The sequence below is a fragment of the Zeus faber genome (assembly GCF_960531495.2).
Source record: "Zeus faber genome assembly, chromosome: 3".
Classification (NCBI taxonomy): Eukaryota; Metazoa; Chordata; class Actinopteri; order Zeiformes; family Zeidae; genus Zeus; species Zeus faber.
Genome location: NC_137190.1, coordinates 7907146 through 7928083, shown reverse-complemented (window position 1 = coordinate 7928083; position 20938 = coordinate 7907146). Strand labels below are relative to the sequence as shown.

General features: G+C 45.0%; 1 protein-coding gene across 1 annotated transcript in view; it reads right to left on the bottom strand.

Annotated features, from left to right (window-relative positions):
* Positions 1-714: 714 nt before the first annotated feature.
* Positions 715-20938, bottom strand: part of LOC307228242 (AT-rich interactive domain-containing protein 3B) — a gene marked incomplete at both ends in the record, with an annotated part of 52857 nt that continues 32633 nt past the window's right edge. The window contains 5 exons of the mRNA XM_079997854.1: positions 715-890; positions 1430-1522; positions 2607-2873; positions 6389-6648; positions 7934-8117. Coding sequence (XP_079853980.1) covers positions 715-890; positions 1430-1522; positions 2607-2873; positions 6389-6648; positions 7934-8117 — 980 coding nt within the window. The remainder of the gene's footprint in view (positions 891-1429; positions 1523-2606; positions 2874-6388; positions 6649-7933; positions 8118-20938) is intronic.

The following is a 20938-nucleotide window of genomic DNA, read 5'->3' as shown; positions in this document are numbered from 1 at the left end:
GAGCCAGAGCTGCAGTATTGCACCAGTAGGAGACTTACCTTCTTCCACTGACTACAGCAAGGTCAAAGAATAAAAATAAAAATACAAAAATAAAGGTGATTCAGGTTAAATATACTACAGCTCCTGAGGTTGGAACACCACTGCAGGTTACTTGATTTGAGGTATGTAAAAAGAGAGAGAGAGAAAAAAAGAATTCTGAAACACAAAATAAAAAACAAAAGAAAAAAAGAAAAAAAAAAAGAAGAGAGAAAAAAAAGAAAAAAAAAAAGACATCAAAATGCAACAAACAAAACAAAATTTCCTAAAATAAAACTTTTCAAGTTCAGTGAGTTTACCTGTCAGTGGGTTTTGGCTGAACTCTTTGATTGTGTATAGCATGTACATTAGGATTAACGTGTACAATTCATGTGTATGTAAGTATCAGTCCGCGCGTGTGTGTGTGTGTGTGTGTGTGTGTGTGTGTGTGTGTGTGTGTGTGTGTGTGTGTGTGTATGTGTGTGTGTGTGCGTGTGCGTGTGCTGAATAAAATGCATAGCTGTGCGTATGGGCACGTGTCGTCATACAATAAATCTCAGGCCTTGTGTTCATGATTGGACAGCCAAAAGGTTGACAGGGTCGATGAGGTATTTGTTGTGCAACAGTTTGTTAATTCTTTTCCGTTTCTCGCTGTATTGTGTTTCCATGCTGGGCCGGCGTGCGGAGGAGCGGCCGGAGTCACGGGGACCCGCCGGAGGCCGGCTCGGCCGACCCGGGGCCCTTGGAGGAGGAGGAGGAGGAGGCGGGGCTGAGGGTCTGGGCTGCCGGGGCAGAGAAGCCGAAGCTGCTGCTAGTGCCAGCAGGGGGCGCTGACACAGCAGCGGCCTGCCCGGTCTTCTGGGCAAACAGAGTCCCTGAAAGAAGCAGAGGATCAGGTTACACTCATATCTTTATACCCGAATCACAATGATGTTCTATCTTTTTATTTTTTACTTTTTTTTTCCAGCAGTTTTTAAGTTATTGTAGAGAGAGACGGGACATTTAGGTAGAGACGCAGAGAAAATGACCGCAGGCTGGATTCAAACCCGGGTCACTGTCATCATCTGGTTGTGCCACCAGGACACCCACCAGGACACCCACCAGGACACCCACCAGGACACCCACCAGGGATGTTATTTTTAAGGGGTTTTCTGTTAATTTCTGCTTCATAAATAATAAAAATCAACTTGGACGTGTTGAAAATAAATGTATGTTTTGCTTTCATTTGCACCGTAATGTCCTGGTTCCTCTGGTTCCTTCATTGTTCTACTGAAGCATTTTCAGATACCATTGTCATGTTTTCATCCGCCATTATTTTTGTCTGGTATTTTGGGATGTTGAAGAGCCGAGAGTCAGCTTCGCCAATTCAAAAATACTGCAATTTTAGAATCGAGCCTATAGTAAACTACATTACCTGAGTAGAGAGTGCCGTTGACCTCCACAGAGACAGTGATGCTGGCATTCCCGTTGGTCGAGATGCTCAGAGACATGTCCTGCTGCTTCTCATCTGGAAGGGGAGGAAGAAAAAGCATTTAACCGCAACGTTTGGGTGCACAGGAAGAGATGTCATCAGGACGTTCAGCTCCATGAAGTACACAACAATTGATACCCCTTTCCCACTGCACCAAAAACCAGGTAACACCCGCTAACATCCAGCATTTGTCACCAGCGGTAAAGGAAAAACCCGGGTCTCAGTCCCGGGTCAAATGACCCTGCAATAGAATAGGCTCTGATGTAAACAGGACATCCGGGTCGACCCGCAAACTTTGGCCCCTTTACCTGCGCTACGTGACATGCGTTGACGCTGGCGCATAAATTGACAAGAATGTCTGTGTATCACTCGATCATTTCATATCCCATTTAGAATCCAAAATCACAAAGAGTTGCGAGCGTGGGGATTGCACTGTGTAGACCATAGCGGGAACCCCACCCCCGCTGGGCTCAGAGTCACTCCAGCACCGTCAAAATGTTTTAATATTCAAGTTTTACAGTTTTATGTCGTTGCTGTCTCCTCTACTGTTTTCCCAATCACACCGGAACCACGACACGCCCCTTTTACGACGTGTCCGTGACGTCGAACGTGATGCACTAGAAAAAAAACGTCATTTCTCCAGCCGATGGGAAAGGTGTCAATCGCCTATTTTTAGCAGGTTTAAAAAAGCCGGGTCAGCCTGCAAATCTTAGTGTGAAAACGGTATAAGTGATTGACTCGATCCCCTCCTTCAACCTTTTATACACTGGTTGAAGTATGTCACACATTAAATGTATTGTTTATTACTCTGACATTTTCATGGAATGATAAACCTTAAAATATAGCATCCTATTAGAACTACTATCAACAGGGTGCTTATCATCAACCAGTATTTGACCATTGCTTGAAAGTCAAAGTTTGCCGCCTTGTTTGTTATTTAACAGATATTTAGCAGGCCTTTATTACACATCAAGGTCTAATTTTAGCTAAATGATGCCTTTGAAGCAAAAAAAAAAAAAAAACAAACAAAAAACTTTTACTTTTATTTAGTCATTATCAACTGACAGATAATCTCCCCAGAGAAAAAGAACAAAACAGAAAACCTCTAAAAATCACCAACCTCTGGCATTGACAACGGGCCCTCCCAGCCGCGGGTTCATGGGGACCTGGGAAGCCATGGCCAGCAGGTTGTGCTGGAAGGCCTGCTGCATCAGGCGGTGCTGCTCCTCCGCCAGGCGCGCCATCTTCCTCTCGGGCCCCTCGCACGTTTCCAGCTTCTCCCGCAGCTGCTCCAGGGTGGCGGCCCGGGCCAAGCCCGCCACCTGCTGCTGCCCCAGGGCAAAGGCCATGGAGGAACGAGCCCCCAGCATGGAGGGGGTCAGCTCTTCTGGAGAGGGAGTGAGGGAGGAGGGGAAGGATAGAGAGAGAGGGAGGGGGAGAGAGGGGGAGAAAAGAAAGGGAGATGGCATGGAGAGAAGGGGAAGGGGGAGGAGAGAGAGAGAGACAGAACAGGGCAGGAAGAGTGTGAATTGTAGGGACGGCAGAGGAAGTAGACAAGGAAAAGGAGGATGGGAACAGAAGAGAAATGAGTCAAGTTAGCTCCAGGTTTTACCAAACAACAAAAAACTGGGCAGATAATCCGAACAAGATGAAATACTCTGCCTTTTTTCACCCAAAGTTGAGCAAAAAACGAGCTCATCCAGACACTTGTAGCCGAGGTTCAAACGCTGCTGTGTGACTTAAGAGGCCTTATAGCATTTAGATCAAATTAGATTAAACCTCCACATACCATCGGGTTAGCATGGAGCATGTGACGGCTAAAAACGTTGCGTTTCAGTCGTCAGAACATCACCACTATCAAACTGTCAAATTCAGTTTAAGTCCGTTTAGTAGCCAGCACACACGTTTCACACATTACCCCCAACCTTTTCCTGATGATCGCTCACCTTTTCTTTTTAGATGTTAGAAAATTGTTGATTCCATTTTAAAAGGTAAAAGATTCAAATCCAAAATACAGCAAAAGTAAGTAACTTTGACAAAAATATGTATTAGTGTGATTGTGAGCCGGGCCAGGACTTAATTTTAAGGCAGGATTCTCACCATATTGTTTCAATTTTACAAAACCCCAAAAATAGAGACAATATTAAAAATGTAAAGATGAAAGGTAAATGGTCAGTGGTAGGGATGTGCCCAACGGCTAATTTCCATGAAGTTTTAATTGAAGTTTAAACTTAAAACTAGTCTAAAAGCCCCAAAAAATATTAAGTATATCATAAGAGCCATTTGAAACCATTAATCACATTCTTCAATAACCAAATCGTATTTAAAATGCCGCTGCCCTGGTATAGTTCACCATGTTTCGGGTATATCACAAGCGCTCGAATTCCACCTCCCCGATGGGCCGGTGGTGTGCCTGAGCCCCGGGGGGCCGGGATCCCTCGGACAAAGCGGGTAACAGAGTCCGCTGCCCCGGAAAGCCGGGGGGCGCTGTAAAGCCGGCGGCCATCTGGGATCCTGGACGGGGATCCCGGCCGCAGCGAGTAACCGAGTCCGTGGTCCCGGAAATGCACCCGACAAGGGGGCCCTAACGAGGGGACGGCGACACAGGGAAAATTATCTTCTGTACGCCACATTTCAGTTCACATTATGTAAATATGTCATTTAAATGTGTACATTAATAAATTAATAACCTGGGCTAGTAAGTTTAACTGACTACTATTTCTGGTGCTGACTAGCGAGGGTAACAACGTTTAATTGACTAGTCAACTTAATCTCGCACATCCCTTGTCAAGGGTAATGTAAAGTGTGTGTGTGTGTGTGTGTGTGTGTGTGTGTGTGTGTGTGTGTGTGTGTGTGTGTGTCAGGGTTTCTGCAGGTTTCAACAAGTTGAATACTTTTAGTTTAAGACATTTTAAGACCTTTTAAGACCATTATGAATGCAATTCAAGACCTATTTCACGTTCATATAGGCAAAACAAAGTAGTCCACTAGGTAATCGATTGCAGATGGTATCGACTGTGGATGGATTAAATAAATAAATAAATACAATGCTAAAATGGGTCGGTTGCCTCCCCCCCACACCAACAACAACAGAAAAAACTCTTTGAATCTGGACGATTCACACAAGTCACCCAAATTTATGTGAAAAAAAGCAGCATTTGCCGAAAAGTGGGTTTGAACTTCATAATCCAATCATTTTTTTTCTGTCAAAATTGTATTAAAGACATTTTGTCTAAAATTCAGATTATTGGATTTCAGAGTCCAGTGCAGATCTGATAAGAGAGAGGGGTAATGACAGTGTCTTGGATGGATCCATTGATGTGGACCAAAGACTTCAAAGTGTCCCCCTGGCAGGGGAACCAGGCTATTACTCAGGTTATTTTTGGGCAGCAGCCTGAGGCTTTTAGACACCCACACACACCACCACTACTACCCCAACACACACACCCCCACCCCGACACACACACACACACACACACACACACACCCCAACACACACACCCCGACACACACACACCCACACACACACACACACACGACCATCAGCACTTTGTCAAAGGTTTGATCCTAATAACTGGAAGCTTTACTGAGGGCGTCGTTAGTATGTAATAGGGGTGATTGACATTGAAAAGACAATTAGGTACTTACTTAGGTCGACAAATTTCATTATTATTATCTTATGTACTTTGTATCGCTGCAGTGATTAGTTTGGACTCCATAACCTCTTTTTCACGATCGTTCCGAGGCTGAAGTACTACAGCGCCAAGTGGAGTCATTCCTATTATACTGTTTGTGCTCGATTACGGTTTGTGTATACGTCAGCGGCGGAGCTGGAATCAGCAGCAGGAGGTCCCCCAAAAAAACTACAGTGACGACGACAAATGACGTGATGCGTCAGCCACGACGTACATCTTTGTCGTACGTGTCTCTCCGACAGATGTTTCCGTCGATTTAAGGACCCGCGGTCTTAGCCATGTACACTTTCAATGGAGGATTTAGATCTGTTTGAGTTTCTCTGATTTGCTCTTGGTGCTCTGTTCATTTAAGTACGCAAGTAGCAATTACAGCTACGTAGCGAGTATAATTTTCATTACCAGATACCCACTGTTTGTTTGTTGATGTACAAACATGTTCTACCATTGGAAAAAAAAAAAAGTTTTTCATTATTCACAACACGACTGGTGAAAATGGGTGGAAAAAAGGAAAATGCAGAGTTCGTCTCATACGGAGCATGTATTTTAACAATGGTGCTGTCAACATAAGACCAACTGGGTGTGACGTCTGTGCATTTGATGAGAAACCAATCATCGAACACTTGCGTAATCCGCAGCGTGGATTGTACGGTTACTACACCGGGGCTGAAAATCCAGGAATAGGAAACGTGCGTAGCGTAACCGTTACCAAACCGCGATGGGAAAGATTTTCAAGGTAAATATCTGTAGTTTTTCTAAATAAAGACAGGGGGCGCTACGACCACATAGATGCTTTGATGACACCGGCGGCGCCCAGTGGCGTCCCATGAAACCAAAAATACGTTCTTCCTACAGGGCAACAGTGCCTGAAACAAACATTTAACTAAAAATGTTTGCATCTGGGGAGAATTGTTGAACTGTACGAACTCAAACACACGCACGCACCTTGGAGAGGCGTGAAGAAGGTATTGGGTATTTCTATGCTACTGTTTGCTTAAGATTTGATCCAGGATATACTGTTTGTACACCCCAGGCAAAGCAGAACGTTCCACCATGTCTCCATAAATGTCAGAAAAATAAATACAGATTGTATTCTGTTTTTATCCTGGCATCATTATAAATAATCCTCCGATGCACCGTAGCCAGATGCTGTAGGGCTTCAGCGGCTTTCCTTTCATAAGGGGTTTTTGTTGAGCTGCACAGTGCCTACCTTTTTTAAGGGAGGGCCCCGGAGAGCATTGCAGGCCGTTGAGGCCCCCCGAAGCCCCGGCCCCCAGGGCCGATAGGTGCATCTTGGGAGGGGAGAGGATGTGTGGGGCCGTGCTGGGGGACGGCGAGAAGCGGAAAAGACTGCTGCTGTAGCTCGGGCGACGGCCCTCACGCCGGTTACTGTCGATGGCGGCCTGCAGCTCGCCAGGAGAGCTGAGGCCTTTCCTCTCACACTCGTAGGGGTACAGGTACTTCATGTACCTGAGGAGGAGGAAGAGGAGATATTTAAACACATGTGCAGATCAGATCACCGCAGACCCGAGACGGTGATAAAACGCTACTTTCAGTAAAGGTGCAGAGCTCGACGTATGCCTCCACAGAGCATCTCAGACACAGAATATACTGGAATTGGATGTGATGATAATGTGATGAATTAGTAGCAACACTTCTGATATAATTTCTTATAGTGGCCAAACTGAAAATCTTTTTCCCCTCGCTGTGGAATATACACACACACTCCCTTCTTCTAATTTGACTAAATACCTATATAAGAAAAGGCACTTAGTGTTTTCTCATTTCACAGAAACCAGACACACAGCTTGTTAAGACACACAAACAACTCATTATGATTAACCCTAATTATAATCTCTATATCCCTGTCTCCTTTGTGCATACAGAGCTACGTCATCCTCGAGCTAGTGCATAAGTATGCACAGTCACAGGTCCCCCAGGTTTTTCCATCATCAAAACAAAAGGATAAAAGATGATTGCGGAGTTCTTAATGGTGGAGAGCGGCGCTGGGGATCAATGAGGAGTGAAGAACAGGGTCCATTAGATAAGGCCAGAGGAGGCGTGCTGCACCAACAACATTAATAATACATAAAGGTTCATTAGGGTGTTCCACTGTCATACAGGATAGAGTGATGCTACGGAGAAAGAGAGGAACGGAGAGAGCTAGTCCAGGTCCACAGCAGCCTTAAGTCAGAGCCCACCTTAGTCATTTTGAACTCTGACCCAAATGGTGTCAATAAATCTACGGAATCAATGGCCACTATGTGTTATGTAATAAATGGAGAGAGAGAATGAATCCTGATGAGAAAGGTGGCCATTTAGGGGGAAACAAATGAACACACGTATGATTGTGAGAATTGGTATGAATTTGCAAGTAAAAATCTGTATGCATGTATGTATACATATATACTGTAAACACACAGAATCTTACATGCAAACACCCACACATACACATGCAAATAAGACACGCAAGCACGCATATTGACACACAGTCATACAAACACCGCCCAAGGCCGGGATTTGTCTGAACTCTTCACTCTCCATTTCCAAAGGAACACATGGACACTAAGAAAAACACCAAATTAATTAAGAGGTAAAACAGTTATAACACATTATATTTTGTTTAACAATTATGGATCTTAACTTCAGAGGCTGAGCAAAATTTGGGTGATGCGTTAAATATTGATGGGAATACAACCTACTGAGATGTGAACCAAACACACACGCACACAGACACAGACACAGACACACTCACTGTGTGCGCAGTGTGAAGGCTGCGCTGGTGATGGAGGTGGGCAGGTTGAGGCCCTTGGTGATCTCCCTCCAGATCTTCTTGTTGATCACCTCCACCAGGCCGCCCTTTTCTGTCACCAGCTTGTAGAGCATGTACAGGTCCAGCACCTGCTTGGCCATGATAGGGATGCGGTTCACTGGAGTACCTACAGCGAGGAGCAGATACACACACATATAAATATATATTAAAAAAACAAAAATACATTTTGAATACAGAACCACTACCAGGCAGATTTTAAGTTGCTTAGTTTGCTAAGTACAATAAACACACATTAATTTAAGTAATAATAAAAGGTGGAGGCGAGCGAACCCCACTTCATCAGTATATAATGGGCTGCACAGGAATGGAGCATTAAAACAAAAACACATTTAAAGTTTCATTTTCTAAATGCTGGTCTGTATAAACACTGGACTTTAAATTTCAATACAACAACACATAAATAGATACTTATTATGTTTTTAAAACTCTTCAGGGTAAGTGAGCTAATAACAAGACGGTTTAAAAGTTTATACAGTTAATGTGTCATCTCTCATCTTTTCTAGGTAGAAGAGACATTTTAGTAGTATATGACCACATATACTACTATATAAAAAGGAAATTGGTGTATTACACAATATCATTCAGGAACCAGCATCAAAGCCGACCAAGGCATTGCTATCAATAATGTTCCAACAATATCACATCCTAATGCAGTCTTTTTGGTCTTTTTTTATTTAAAAAACAAATCACTTCTGTAAAGGCCTCCCAGTGAGGCTGTGTTGAGTACAGGAAATTTGACTTGGGTTAGGGTTAGGGTTTAAATATATTAGGCCGGTTAAGACAAGCCTGCTTGACCTGGAAAAGGGGATTCGACTACCACACAAAGAGTAGCAGCTTCAGACTTTTGATACGGACACATTAATCTTGTCAACAGCTTATCTGCAGCAAAGCGAGCAAGGAGCTTGTAGGGCGGGGGCAGGCCCACTGCGCAACAAAATTTAAGGTGCAATGTGCAACGGAGATGCGCGGTAGGTGGACTGGGAAGTAGCTAACCTCCGGGCAGTGGGTCCTGCATAGGCTGCTATAATGAATCTCATTTGGGGGATTGTGTTGAGTAAATCCACACCGTTTGGCTGTTATCGTCGCCGGACCAACGCAGTGCAGATTTGCGCTGGTGATTAATGCCGAGCAATCCTCCAGCCCTCCTAGGCTGCTCTTAACCTGAAACAGGTCCCATTAATGGCACAGTAAAACAGCAATGTGATCAGGGCCAGGGAGATTAGCCCCAATTTAATGCCTTAAGTTAGTAACATGTCTTAAAGCCATTTGCCATGGGGCCGGGATGAACACATGAACCTGCACAGGCGTGGACGTCCAAGTGGGAGGGGATCGGAGTGCCCTCACAATTAAGCTTGATCGCTGTTATGTCGGCAGCAGAGAAACACACAAGTTAGCTTCTGTTGCATTCACTGAAAACAAACGTCAGCTGAAACCTCTTAACTGTAAATGAGAGAATGAAGCGGTGGGGCCTGAGATGGGGAGTGTCGGCGGAGGATTACACACGGTCACCATGTCATTATGAACAATCTGCCATCTGTAGGATAATGAATAAGCATAAGGCCTCACTCATTAGGCCACAGCGGCTATGATGGGATTTAAAATGGGAAATTAGAGGGAAAGATAAATGTATATTTAAACCAGTATGGAGGTGCATGTTTATTCCTGGACTGCTGACTGAACTTATGTGAAGTACAACATTTTAACGTATGCAAAATGGAGAAAAATGAGCAGCAATACAGCCTTAATTTTGTCCACTGTGAGTCCAAACATCGGAAATCAGACCAGTTGAAAAAAAAACAAAACAAGACATCCCTGAACACATCACTTCAAAAAAAAACAAGCTTGACCAGCGTGTACGTTTGGTTAACCCCGTCCAGCTCCTGAGAAAGATTTTCTAGGAAAATGGCCATCTTATCTCCAAAGCCAATTAACGGTCAACAAAACAGAGACAGACTAGTGCCAAGATGCCAGTTTCTTTAACAGCTTCCCTTGGATTAAGTTACAAGCAGAGAGAGAGAGAGAGAGAGAGAGAGAGAGAGAGAGAGAGAGATAACAAAAAGAAGGGAAGAGAAAGAAGAGAATAGGAGGGGAACAGAACAGTTCCTGGCTGCCAGATTTGGAGGAGAACGAGGATGGACGATTGTGATGTGACAGTGGATCTGACTCTTCTAGAACCCACCGCCAGTCACACAATGTCATAGTTATTTAATGCAGCGCTGGACATCAATCCCGCATCAAACAATTAGTACAACAGCAGGGGTCAGGGGTCACGTGGGGGTTATTGATGTGTGAATTAAAGTGCAGGTCAGCAGGAAGCCATGTTTTCATAGTGGCCGAGCCGACCCCGTGGACAATGAGAGCACAACAAATGAGACACAATAGAACCGGCCCCCGCAGTGACAAGCCAGCAGTAAGTAAGGCTTTAATTCACGCCCCTGCGCCTCTATTTGTGCCTCATATCAATGGATGACGAATCAAATGAATTGAAAGTTATTTAAAAAGCACTTCCTTACAAAGGGGGTTGGTCACAGTGTGGTACAATGACAAATCAATGTACAAAAGCAGAGCAACAAAAACAAAAACGTAAATTGAACATGAGGCCGCTGCGTGTGGACCGTGTGTTTGCGTAGAGGAGGGGGAAACATTTGGTAAATAATAAGAGGACCGCAGTGAAACTGATAATAATGTGATTTAGTCAACACATGATCATTTGCAAACTTTGCCGTCTCAAATGCGGTCACATGTGAAAACTCTGGGAAAGCACCTTCATAATGGTGTAATTGACAAAAAAATCCCATTAGCAACACTTGGGCAGTTAGTCACAGAGTTCGCTAATTCAGGAGAATCACCAAATGACCGGCCTTTGGTGTCTAACATCTGTTCCAATTCCAGCCCCCTGGACATTTAGCGCTAACAGGCCTAATGGCTGCAGCTGAAAAACAACTCTTTTGATCACAGCCAGCAGGGTAACTTCAAACACAGGTCTTTTTGGGTGCCGGATTTGTATATTTGTGTTACAGTTTAAGCCCATTTGCATGCTATTCTTCACTGCGGTCTATAATAGTGCAGAGATGCGCATTTCAAAATCTTTCAGTGTGAAATCCACCTATGATATGAGAGTAGGCTGGACAGCCGAGGCATTAGGTCACAGGGGCCTAATGTAGGCCACTATTGGCCATTTTGTCTTTCTGTGAGGCCATGATTTGTCCAGTCAGCCACGCTGAGCCAATCGGTAATTGGCTACAGGCTTCACCTCCCATCATCCTTTGCCCCCGGACTGATTTTCCCCCTGGGACAGCGCCATCAGGAGCCGCGTGATTAATGGCACCAGGGGTCAGAGGTGGCCCTGGTGGGAAGTACTGAGGGTGAGGGCCCCTGAGCCACTCCCTAAGTCCTTCCTCCGTCGCGCACCGGGAACGGAGACCGGCCACAGTAGAAGAGAGAGCGAAGAGAGAGAGAGAGAGAGAGAGAGAGAGACAGAAAGAAAGAAATTAAGAAAGAGAATAGTACAGAATAACAAGCACAGAACGACACACCTCTGACATTAAAGTTCCAGGTATGTGTTGCATTTCAATGAGGAAGTAAAGAAAAGACAAGGTCATCTCACCTGACCCCTGACTTATTTAGAGCGGGAAACAGCTGTTTGCATCATTGGGTTCTATAATAAATCAATGGAGTGGCCATGGCGCCAGTGTGATAAATTAAATATCTCTGACTTCACATGACTAGCATTTTTTAAATAATTAAGTGGCAGAGGGGCAGCCTGCCAGCGCACATGGCCCGGACACAACGCACAGGAAATGAATTTTTCACCTAACAAGTGTTGTCGGTGTGAGGTTTCGCCACTGTCCTCTTCCCCCTCCCCCTACTCCCCTTTAGAGCCATGGAGGGGGGAGGAAGGAGTGAGAAAGAGAGATAGAGAAACTCCTTCTGTTGCAGTCATTACTATGCGTTGCCGCGTAACGTTAGAAATGTAGGAAGTGTGTGTGTGTGTGTGTGTGTGTGTGTGTGGGGTCATTCTACTGTTGCACACAGTGTGTAACTAACACTGTGGAGAGTGGGGTGGGGTATGACAGGAAGACAACAGAAGAAGAGGGAATGGATAGCAAGAGATGAGTGAGTTAAGAACGATATCCAGGAGAAGGGAGGAAAAGAAACACAGATGTGTATGTGAGACAAATATACAGTAAATACATACTGTATACATAATATATCTATAAATAGTGTGTATGAGTTGAAGATGGCCGTAAATAGGAGAGGAAGAGCGAGGGAGGAACGGAGAGAGGGATGGAGGGGAGGATGGTGGGAGGGCTAGTAGGCCCGTCAGCCCCGGCCAGCTGGAGAGAAAAATGGGATTACGGCTTGAAGAAAGGTGTCAGCCAACACAAACACCTCCGTGCCTCCTGGCACTGTCTGAGAGCATTCAGACCCCCCCCCCCATCCCTCCTCCTCCTCCTCCTTCTTTACGCCAGATAAGGCCCAACAAGGCTGACGCTTCCCTCCCCGTCTGTCTGTCTGTCTGTCTGTCAGGCTTTAACAGATCACTTCTTCCTCTCTGGTTGCTAAAGAGGTAAGACGAACGAAAGAAAAAGAGGGTTCGAAAAAAAGATGAAAACAGAAAGACTGCACGTCTAGAAGAGGCAAAAGAGGAATCCAAAAATAGAGAGATAGAGAGGAAAAAAAGGCAGCCAGAGAGGCTGAAGGCCAGACGGACGGACGGATGGACGGACGGACGGACAGGAGAGTATCTGGACGCCCAAATCCAGACTCCACATGGTCTGTGTTTATTTTACCGCAGGCAGACGCTCGTCGTTTGGTTTACACCCGACCGTACATCACGGTGGTGCGTTGGGAAGGCTCCCTCGCCCGCAAGGGCCCCACGTTTGTTTTATTTTAAAATCCCAGACAGGGGACATAAAAGGTAAAAAAAAAATAAAAAAATAAAAAAATAAAAAAATATCCACCAGCGCCCGCCGTGACAGCCCTGCCCAAGCGTCCAAGTGGTTAGGAGAAGCCCCGACACCCACTGCGCCTCTATTATTAGAGAGGTTAAGCGTAATTGTACGCTACAGAGGTGCTGCTATTCCTGGCCTCCAGCTAATGCCTATTCTGATAGGGAGAGGCAGAGAGAGAGGGGGGAGGTGCAGCTGGGGTGTAATCACCAATTCCACTTCTTATAGCTGTGCTTTACGAGAAGGGGATGGCGTCAGGAAGACAAAGACTGCAGTTTCCCTGTTTAGAATGAAGAGGAATCACTAATTTTCCAAGGAGTCACCCAGAAGTTTCCATCTGCATTCAACCCATGCTTCATGCTACTAGGATGCAGTGAGCAGCACATGGGGACAGCCATGCCTTAGTACGGTTTGAACCCGGTATCATCCCTCTCGCAACAGCCGGAACCACAGAGCCGCGTGCCCCCCTGCCTAACGTGTCAAAGAAATGAGCAACATGGGCGGCTAGGTGAAACTAAACACATTCCCTGCTGTTTTTGGCCACTATGTGCCTATAAATCAGCTGCCATCTTCCCCACTATAGAACCTGGACAGAAACTGTTTTTGTTTCAGTTCAGTGTCACTTTCCCCACCTCTCTCTCTCTCTATGGCTGGGAACAGCCCCTTCTACTTTTTTTTTTGTGTGTGTGTGTGGGGGGGGGGGGGGGGGGATCCAACATGTTCATTGGTGAATCTGTCACTTAAAACTAAATTTACTCAGGAAACGGTGAGAGTAGAGCTCTTAAGAGAGACGTATTGCAGCGAGCAGCCAGCCCATAGATAAAAGGACCTGTCTCCCTAGTTATGTTAACAACTTCAGCCTGTGGTCTGAAACGGAAAAAAAATTGGCCCAGGACCAAGACGTCAGCCAAAAGCTGTAAATTTCACCGACCACAGCTCAGCGCGGGGATGGGATGAGAGCAAAGTAACAATAGAACTACCAGAGGTTTGTCAGGTGGAATATGGCATTGTACAGAGAGAGAGGGGAGGGGCATGACACTGTTTTTGTGGGTCATGAAGATAGGACACCTTGTGAAATAGATGGGGAATGGGAGAGGGTGTGTGTGTGTGTGTGTGTGTGTGTGTGTGTGTGTGTGTGTGTGTGTGTGTGTGTGTGTGTGTGTGTGTGTGTGTGTGTGTGTGTGTGTGTGTGTGTGTGTGTGAGGGAGAAAAGGGTAGATATCACGAAAAGTGAGATGGGCTCGCCAAGCTGTAACCCAAGTGTCCTGGATCCCTGGAGACTGGGGCAAACCAATATGGCTGACTGGAGCCTAATCAACACTGATATGGACATGACAGATAGAGATGGATGGACACACCGTGCAGACGGATGGTTGGACAGCTCCATCTACCTGTCATTTTTCCCTCTGTCTTTCTCTTCACACCGTTTAAGCAAGATGGTTGCAGGACACTGTAGTGGCTGGGTGTTTGATGAGGCTCTAGGTGTTGTTGTGTACAATCTATCATCGATCGGTCACTCGCTATCCCTCACAATCTGTCTGTTCCCCGTCACATCCACTGTCGGTCTGTCAATCCGTCAACCAAGAAATATCTTGTGATTTCTTTGTCCCGAACAAGGCGGGAAAATACCTTAAGTCAAATGTTGGGTGTGTGTTTACCTGTGGTTTCTCTAATTGTCTTCTATAAGGCTCTTAAAAAACAGATTACCCGACTGCACAAACAGTGAAACCTTGCACCAGAGATGGCTGACTGAAAAAACAAAACCCTGAGCATTGTAAAAGTCAGGTAATGCTGCTTTTGGACAATTGGAATATAAATGATGTCATTATTATTAATGCGAGCTGTGGTAAGAGAAGTAGCTATTTAAGTTTAATAAAACAAGATTACATCCCAAATTCGAGCAAAAGATGATATCATTATTATTGAGGAGACTGCGCAATGAATCGGGTTTTAAAATGGAACCATCTGTGACACAGATGCCAACATCACAGAATATAGTATTAGCAAAACTGGCCAAAAAAGCCAAAGCTTTATTTCACATGAAAGCAAAAATTCACTAATGACTAACTTCAGGTTCAGGCTTCAATGTTGTATTCTAGTACTTAATAGTGAATGCAGAGAAGCATTAAGTGGGAAAACAACTCTTTGGGACAACAGTGTCATTTGGAACAAACTAACTATGTGGATCTAAATATGTCTGGTGGAAATTCAAATAAAGAATATCCATTTAAATAGATAAGATGCTTGTCTTGTTCGGCACCAACTTATTGCCAGAGGGCAATTCCAAAATGGCACCTGAGAAAATTTGATGATCCTCAAAAAAAAAAAAAAAAAAAAAAAGGGGGGGGCCTTTGGTGGTCTTTGGTGACCCATGTTTTTCCCCAATAATATTCATTCATGGCTATAAAAATGTGTGCGTCAAGGTATGTGCTCAGTATCCGGACATTGAAATTTGGAAGTATATCTCTCTTGAAATTCTCTCATTCGCAGTTCAGCTCAACGTTTGTTTTTGCAGCCAATCAGGGTTGATGGCCTCTGCCCTACATTTAGGCTTCCAGTCTGCCCGCTGGAGGATCAAATTAGAGACAAGCAACCCGATCTCCTGTGTCATAAATGCACAGCTCTGATCTTTTCAGATATGTCAGGAATGTCCTTTGTGACAGCCAACTTTACAATAGCCCACACACATAATGAAGGGAGGGACTTCTGCATCAACATCAGATTCCTGCGATTAAGCAACCGAGTTTAGGCTTTTCGCCTTCCATAGGAAGAGATGGTTGTGGTGGTGATGAGGGATGGGTTGAGGGATGTGACTCATTCTCAGTGAAACAGGTAAGCCTTAACCTTTTTTTTTTTTTTAAACACGACAGAGAGAGGAGAGATGACAATAAGAAATAAAACAAAAGTGCAATAGGACAGGGGAAAAAAAGAGGAGAGGGAGAGAAAGAAAGAAAAAAACAGAAAGTGAGGGAGAACAATAACGACACGGGATGTAGAGTAAGTAACTGAGACACCGTGATTGACGTTTGAAACACGAGCTCCCCCTAAAATAAAAATGAGCGGCTCTGTGACTCAACACCTGCAACCGGCAGAACTCAGAGTGGATTTTTGTTTTGGGCCATCTTTTTGGTAGAGGGTAAATAGGGGACAGTGATGTCTTGGGTGGCAGGTGCACCTCTCTCTGCAGACCCCGCCCCCCACCCGCCTGTATAATGCAGCTAACTGCTTCAATCAATGGACACCCGGATTGACAGATAAAGCCATCAGCTGACGAGCCACAGTGGTGATCAATACCAGAGAGACATCAGCTGCTATAAGCAGAGGAGAAGCAGTCACATGTATGCGTGTATTTCAGCTTCAAGGCTGTTTCATTTAACCACCATTGTTGGTTAGAGGACTTTCCACCCATCCAGCCATCCATCCATCCATCTATTCAATGCCCGTTAATATCCAAATAGCACACTTCCTACTTTGTGTAGTCCTGCCAGAAGAATGCGCAGGTTTCTCTTCCAGAAGCCCTAAGTCTTTTTGCGTGCATGTGCTTGATCCGACCCAGTGCAGAGCAGCACTGCGGGCTGAGTGCCGGGGCCATTGTGTTAGCGCAGGGCTCCTCTGGGGGCCGTAATGTTTTTCACAGCATCCATCACCGGGGTGTGGAGGCCGGGAAGCGATGCAATAAGAACGCATGCACGCACGCACACAGGCACGCACGCACACACAGAAGATGGAGACAGAGTTGTTCGGAGACAGCACAGTGAATGGAGCAGTGTGGTGGGAAAACCATCTGGGTGCTTTATATTAGGGAGTAGACATGCTATACATATAGCTCAGTGCAAAAGGACTTGACATTCTATTTTACCTTTATTTAACCAGGTTAGTCTCGCTCCTTTACAAGAGAGACCTGGCTGTGGTTTTGTAGCACACCAAAAGGTGTAAAAGGTTTGATATTAGGGATGTTAAAAATTAATTGACTATTGAATAACTGCTAATAAGAATTTAATCTATTAAGATTTCGTCTTATCGATAAAAAAATGCCCAGTGGAGCAAGAAGTAGTAGTAGAAGTAGGTGGAGGCTTCCGGAAGAACATTAAACAGCATGTCGATGCAGAGGAGGATACATACTATGTTTATTGTTTTTCAACAACGAATGCCGCGTTCAGATGGAACACGGGAGACAGGAACAGGATAATGGCACTTTGTGAATAGCATGGAGGGAGGAAAAAAGACCCGGAACGAGCGAGGTACAACGGCAAAACAAAACAAGCGGTATGTTGCTATGGTTTATGACTCCAATAAAATACATTAAACTGATTGGAACTAGTGTCTGTTATTATACATCATAATTTTAATAATGTTTAATACTTTTATTAGCCTCTCGTTGCCTATATCTGCACCAGACTTGATCTGCCACGTAACATACGGCTCACTTCGTCCCGGAGGAGGCAAAAAGTTTAAATATTTTACCCCTGCAAAGACAGGTCGTAAACATTCTTGGATGAGCGAACCAGCTCAGCGGGTCTTGCCTTGAACCTTTCCATTTTCAAATGAAATGAAATGAGGAGAAACGCCCCTCACGCCAAGTCACAAAATCTCAGAGGTGCGCGACCTTGTGAAGTCACGTAGGTCCCCACGTGCCATGGCACCACCCTGGTAACGTCCTTAGCTTTTAATCTATTATATATCTATTAATTGACAATTGTTTGTGAAGGTTAACAACTATCGATTAAGGAAATTCCTTTAAATGTGCATCCCTAATTTAGATAATTTATGATATTTAATATCGTGCCAAGTTTTTCAATAAACTGGCAATTTCCCACAGGATGGAGTCTACAAACATATGTTGGAATCCACACAAGCCTGTTTATCTGCCTGTGCAGTGGAAGGGTTATTCACACACACACACACACACACACACACACACACACACACACACACACACACACACACACACACACACACACACACACACACACACACACACACACACACACACACACACACACACACCTTGTAGGCCAGTGGTTCTCAGTGTGGGGTCCTTTAAGATGTTATCAAATGGAGTCTGTGGCCTATATGTATCAATTTGAGGGTCCTTGATATTAAAATGGTTCAGAATCACTCTTGAAGACTGGAAGAATGGAACATTAACCCCTGATGGTGAAATGTAGAATGAACAGGCCAAACCGATAAACATGGATCTGCTTAGTTCCGCCTGAGCCTGGCGATTAAGAATCTCCCAGCTCTGCAGCTTAAGAAACTCAAATCCCTGTACAGTATGGTCGTAATTAAAGATGGATGCCACAGTGGCGAGCCCAGCAAGGGCCATTGAAACCAGCGAGCTAAATGATGGCAGGAACTAACAAGGAGGAATGGATGGAGGAAGGGGGTTGGCACTAGTTCCTGTGTGTATGGGTGTGTCGGGGGGGAGAGACAAAGGCAGGACCTGGTAGCTAAGAAATAACAGCAAGAATCCAATCTGGTATCCCATAAACACACACCCAGGCACCAGGAAAACTACCATTTCCTTTTGTTTTGGAGGAAGATCGGATGAAGCCAAGGGAGGAAGAATCCGCTCCCTAAACACTGGGTTGTAATTTGCCAGCTATGGGTAGAGTGAAGCAAAGGCAAAGATAATGTAAGACCTCAAACATATCAAGACAGTAAACATATCTTTGATCGCCAAATAGAGGGAATTAAAAAAAAAAAAAAAAAAAAAAAAAAAGGAGTCTGGCTAAGAATAGTTCTCCCCGTTCTGGCGTCGGTCTGGAAGAGATGATTAGAGAGCTGTGGTCGTATCGTAGGGTTTGTCTCTGGCTCCCACCCTATTCTCAGTCTAGGGGCCCAATCTTAGCAGCTCCAATCTGCTGGCCAGCTTCCTGACGAGTCAGTCAGTCAGTCAGTCAGTGAGTCAGTCAGTGAGGCACGGCCAGCCCCTGATGGATCGCTTGCTTTGAGGGAAATGACAGAGTACGAACTTGTTTCCCCGAAGAGCTCGATGCCTCCGACCACCACGGACCCCTCAAGCCATCACCGCGCCGCCCTGTGGCCCTGCGTGGTTTCTGAGTCTGCCCTCCTCCTTTTCTCTCTCTTCCCCAACAGACACGCAACTGTCTGTCCTACGTCTGCTGCCCATCACCGCTGCCCCATCGGAGGCGGGTCCTCCACATTTTAGGGGCTCATTAATCATGCCGTGTAGGACAGGAGGCCCCTTAATCCAGCCCCTCACCCGCCCGAAGCAGGCCCGAACGCCCCCTCTATCCCCCACGGTGTTATCAAGTTTCAGTGGTTGTAACTGTAGCACAATAAACAGAGGGAAGGGGGCTGGCCGTGGAGGGGGCTAGATGACGGAGACAGAAAGACAAGGCCTGACACGGAGGCGAAAAATGTTTCTTGTTTTGTTTTGTTTGATGTCCTGTCTCTCCTAAATGAAGCTAGACACTGGACAGATTCCACACCTTACGGTAGAAGGCCATGGGCCGTATTGGCATAGTGTACGGGCGCGGCGGGCAGCGTGGTTTTCCACTGGCTACACCGGCTGTGTGGTGAAGCGGCTCAGACCCGTCGATGTTGTCGTAGAGATGATAATTCTGTGATGCGTGGTGGGGTCGACCAGACACAATGAAGGCGAACATGAATAGCCAAAGTCAGTTTTATTGCCTGCTGCGAGGCTTCAAGTACCCAGGGGGTTAAGGTGTCCAGTCAGAAAATAACCCCCTGGAGTGGCCGTGTCCCTTTTTAGTATGGACTTCTCTTCAGACACTCTCCTCTCCTTCCACACTATCATGGACACCTCCCCTCCAATCAAATGAACATATGCACATTACACCACACACACACACACACACACACACACACACACACACACACACACACACACACACACACACACACACACACACACACACACACACACACACACACACACACACACACACACTGTGTGTGTATTCAAAACGGGTCTGGATCAATAAGCAAATCCCACAGCAGCTCTAGGCCTCTGGTACAATGTACTCATATAAAACACATTTCAATTGATTGCACTCTTTACAAAAACATTTCTATGTAGTTTTATCTCTGGAAAAAGCTCATGTAGCCACAGAGTTGAAAAAATATATAAAAATATACCGCATACTGACAGTTTATATTCATTGTCTGTACTTAAGTTTTGTACATCAGACGTGTGTACGCTGTGACATCCCTTGGCATTGTGACATCGTAACATTGTGACATCAAAATCAACCAGTCGGACTAACCCTACATTTGGGGAAGGCACCAGTGTGGCATCTCTTTTCCTCCGCCTTGGTATTGCCCTCGAGGAAGCAGAATCCGTAAGTTTATTTGTTTATTGTAGGAGCGACAACTTATTAACGAGTTACTTGCACAGAGATGGATTGTTAACCTGCATACTTTGCTGTTCCACAGTTTCACTCCGCTACCATTAAAAACACCTGAAGTCAGCTCCTGTCTTGGGTATTTTTTGGGGGAGTTCCACAGTTTCACAAGCTACCATTAAAAAAACCTGAAGCAAACCCCTGTCTTTGGATACTTTTTGGGAAAGTGCAAAGCTACGCACGTATACGCGCAGTGAGGGCAGAAGATTTGACAAGTTCGTCCAACGCTAACGAGTGTAAAGTTGGATGAAGTTTTCATCCGTGGACAAATTTTGATGCAATACAAAATAATATTTTAGTTATGAGTCCAAATGATATGTATTTTTATTATTGTTTATATTATTGTTTGTCTTCATTTGCATTATTTTTGATTGTTATTAAATTATTTTTTCTCTTAATTCTCTGTTTTCTTTTCAACAAAGTGTGTCCAGCCATTTCCAGAAGTTGTGGCTTGGTAAATAAAATAAATAAAAATGGGGCCATAGAATGTCAAAGAGCCAGAGAATGTTCCTATTGTGCATCCTGCGTTGTTTGTGGAGTGCCGGCCTGTTAGTAGGGCAGCGTGAGGCTGACCGGGGGAGTAA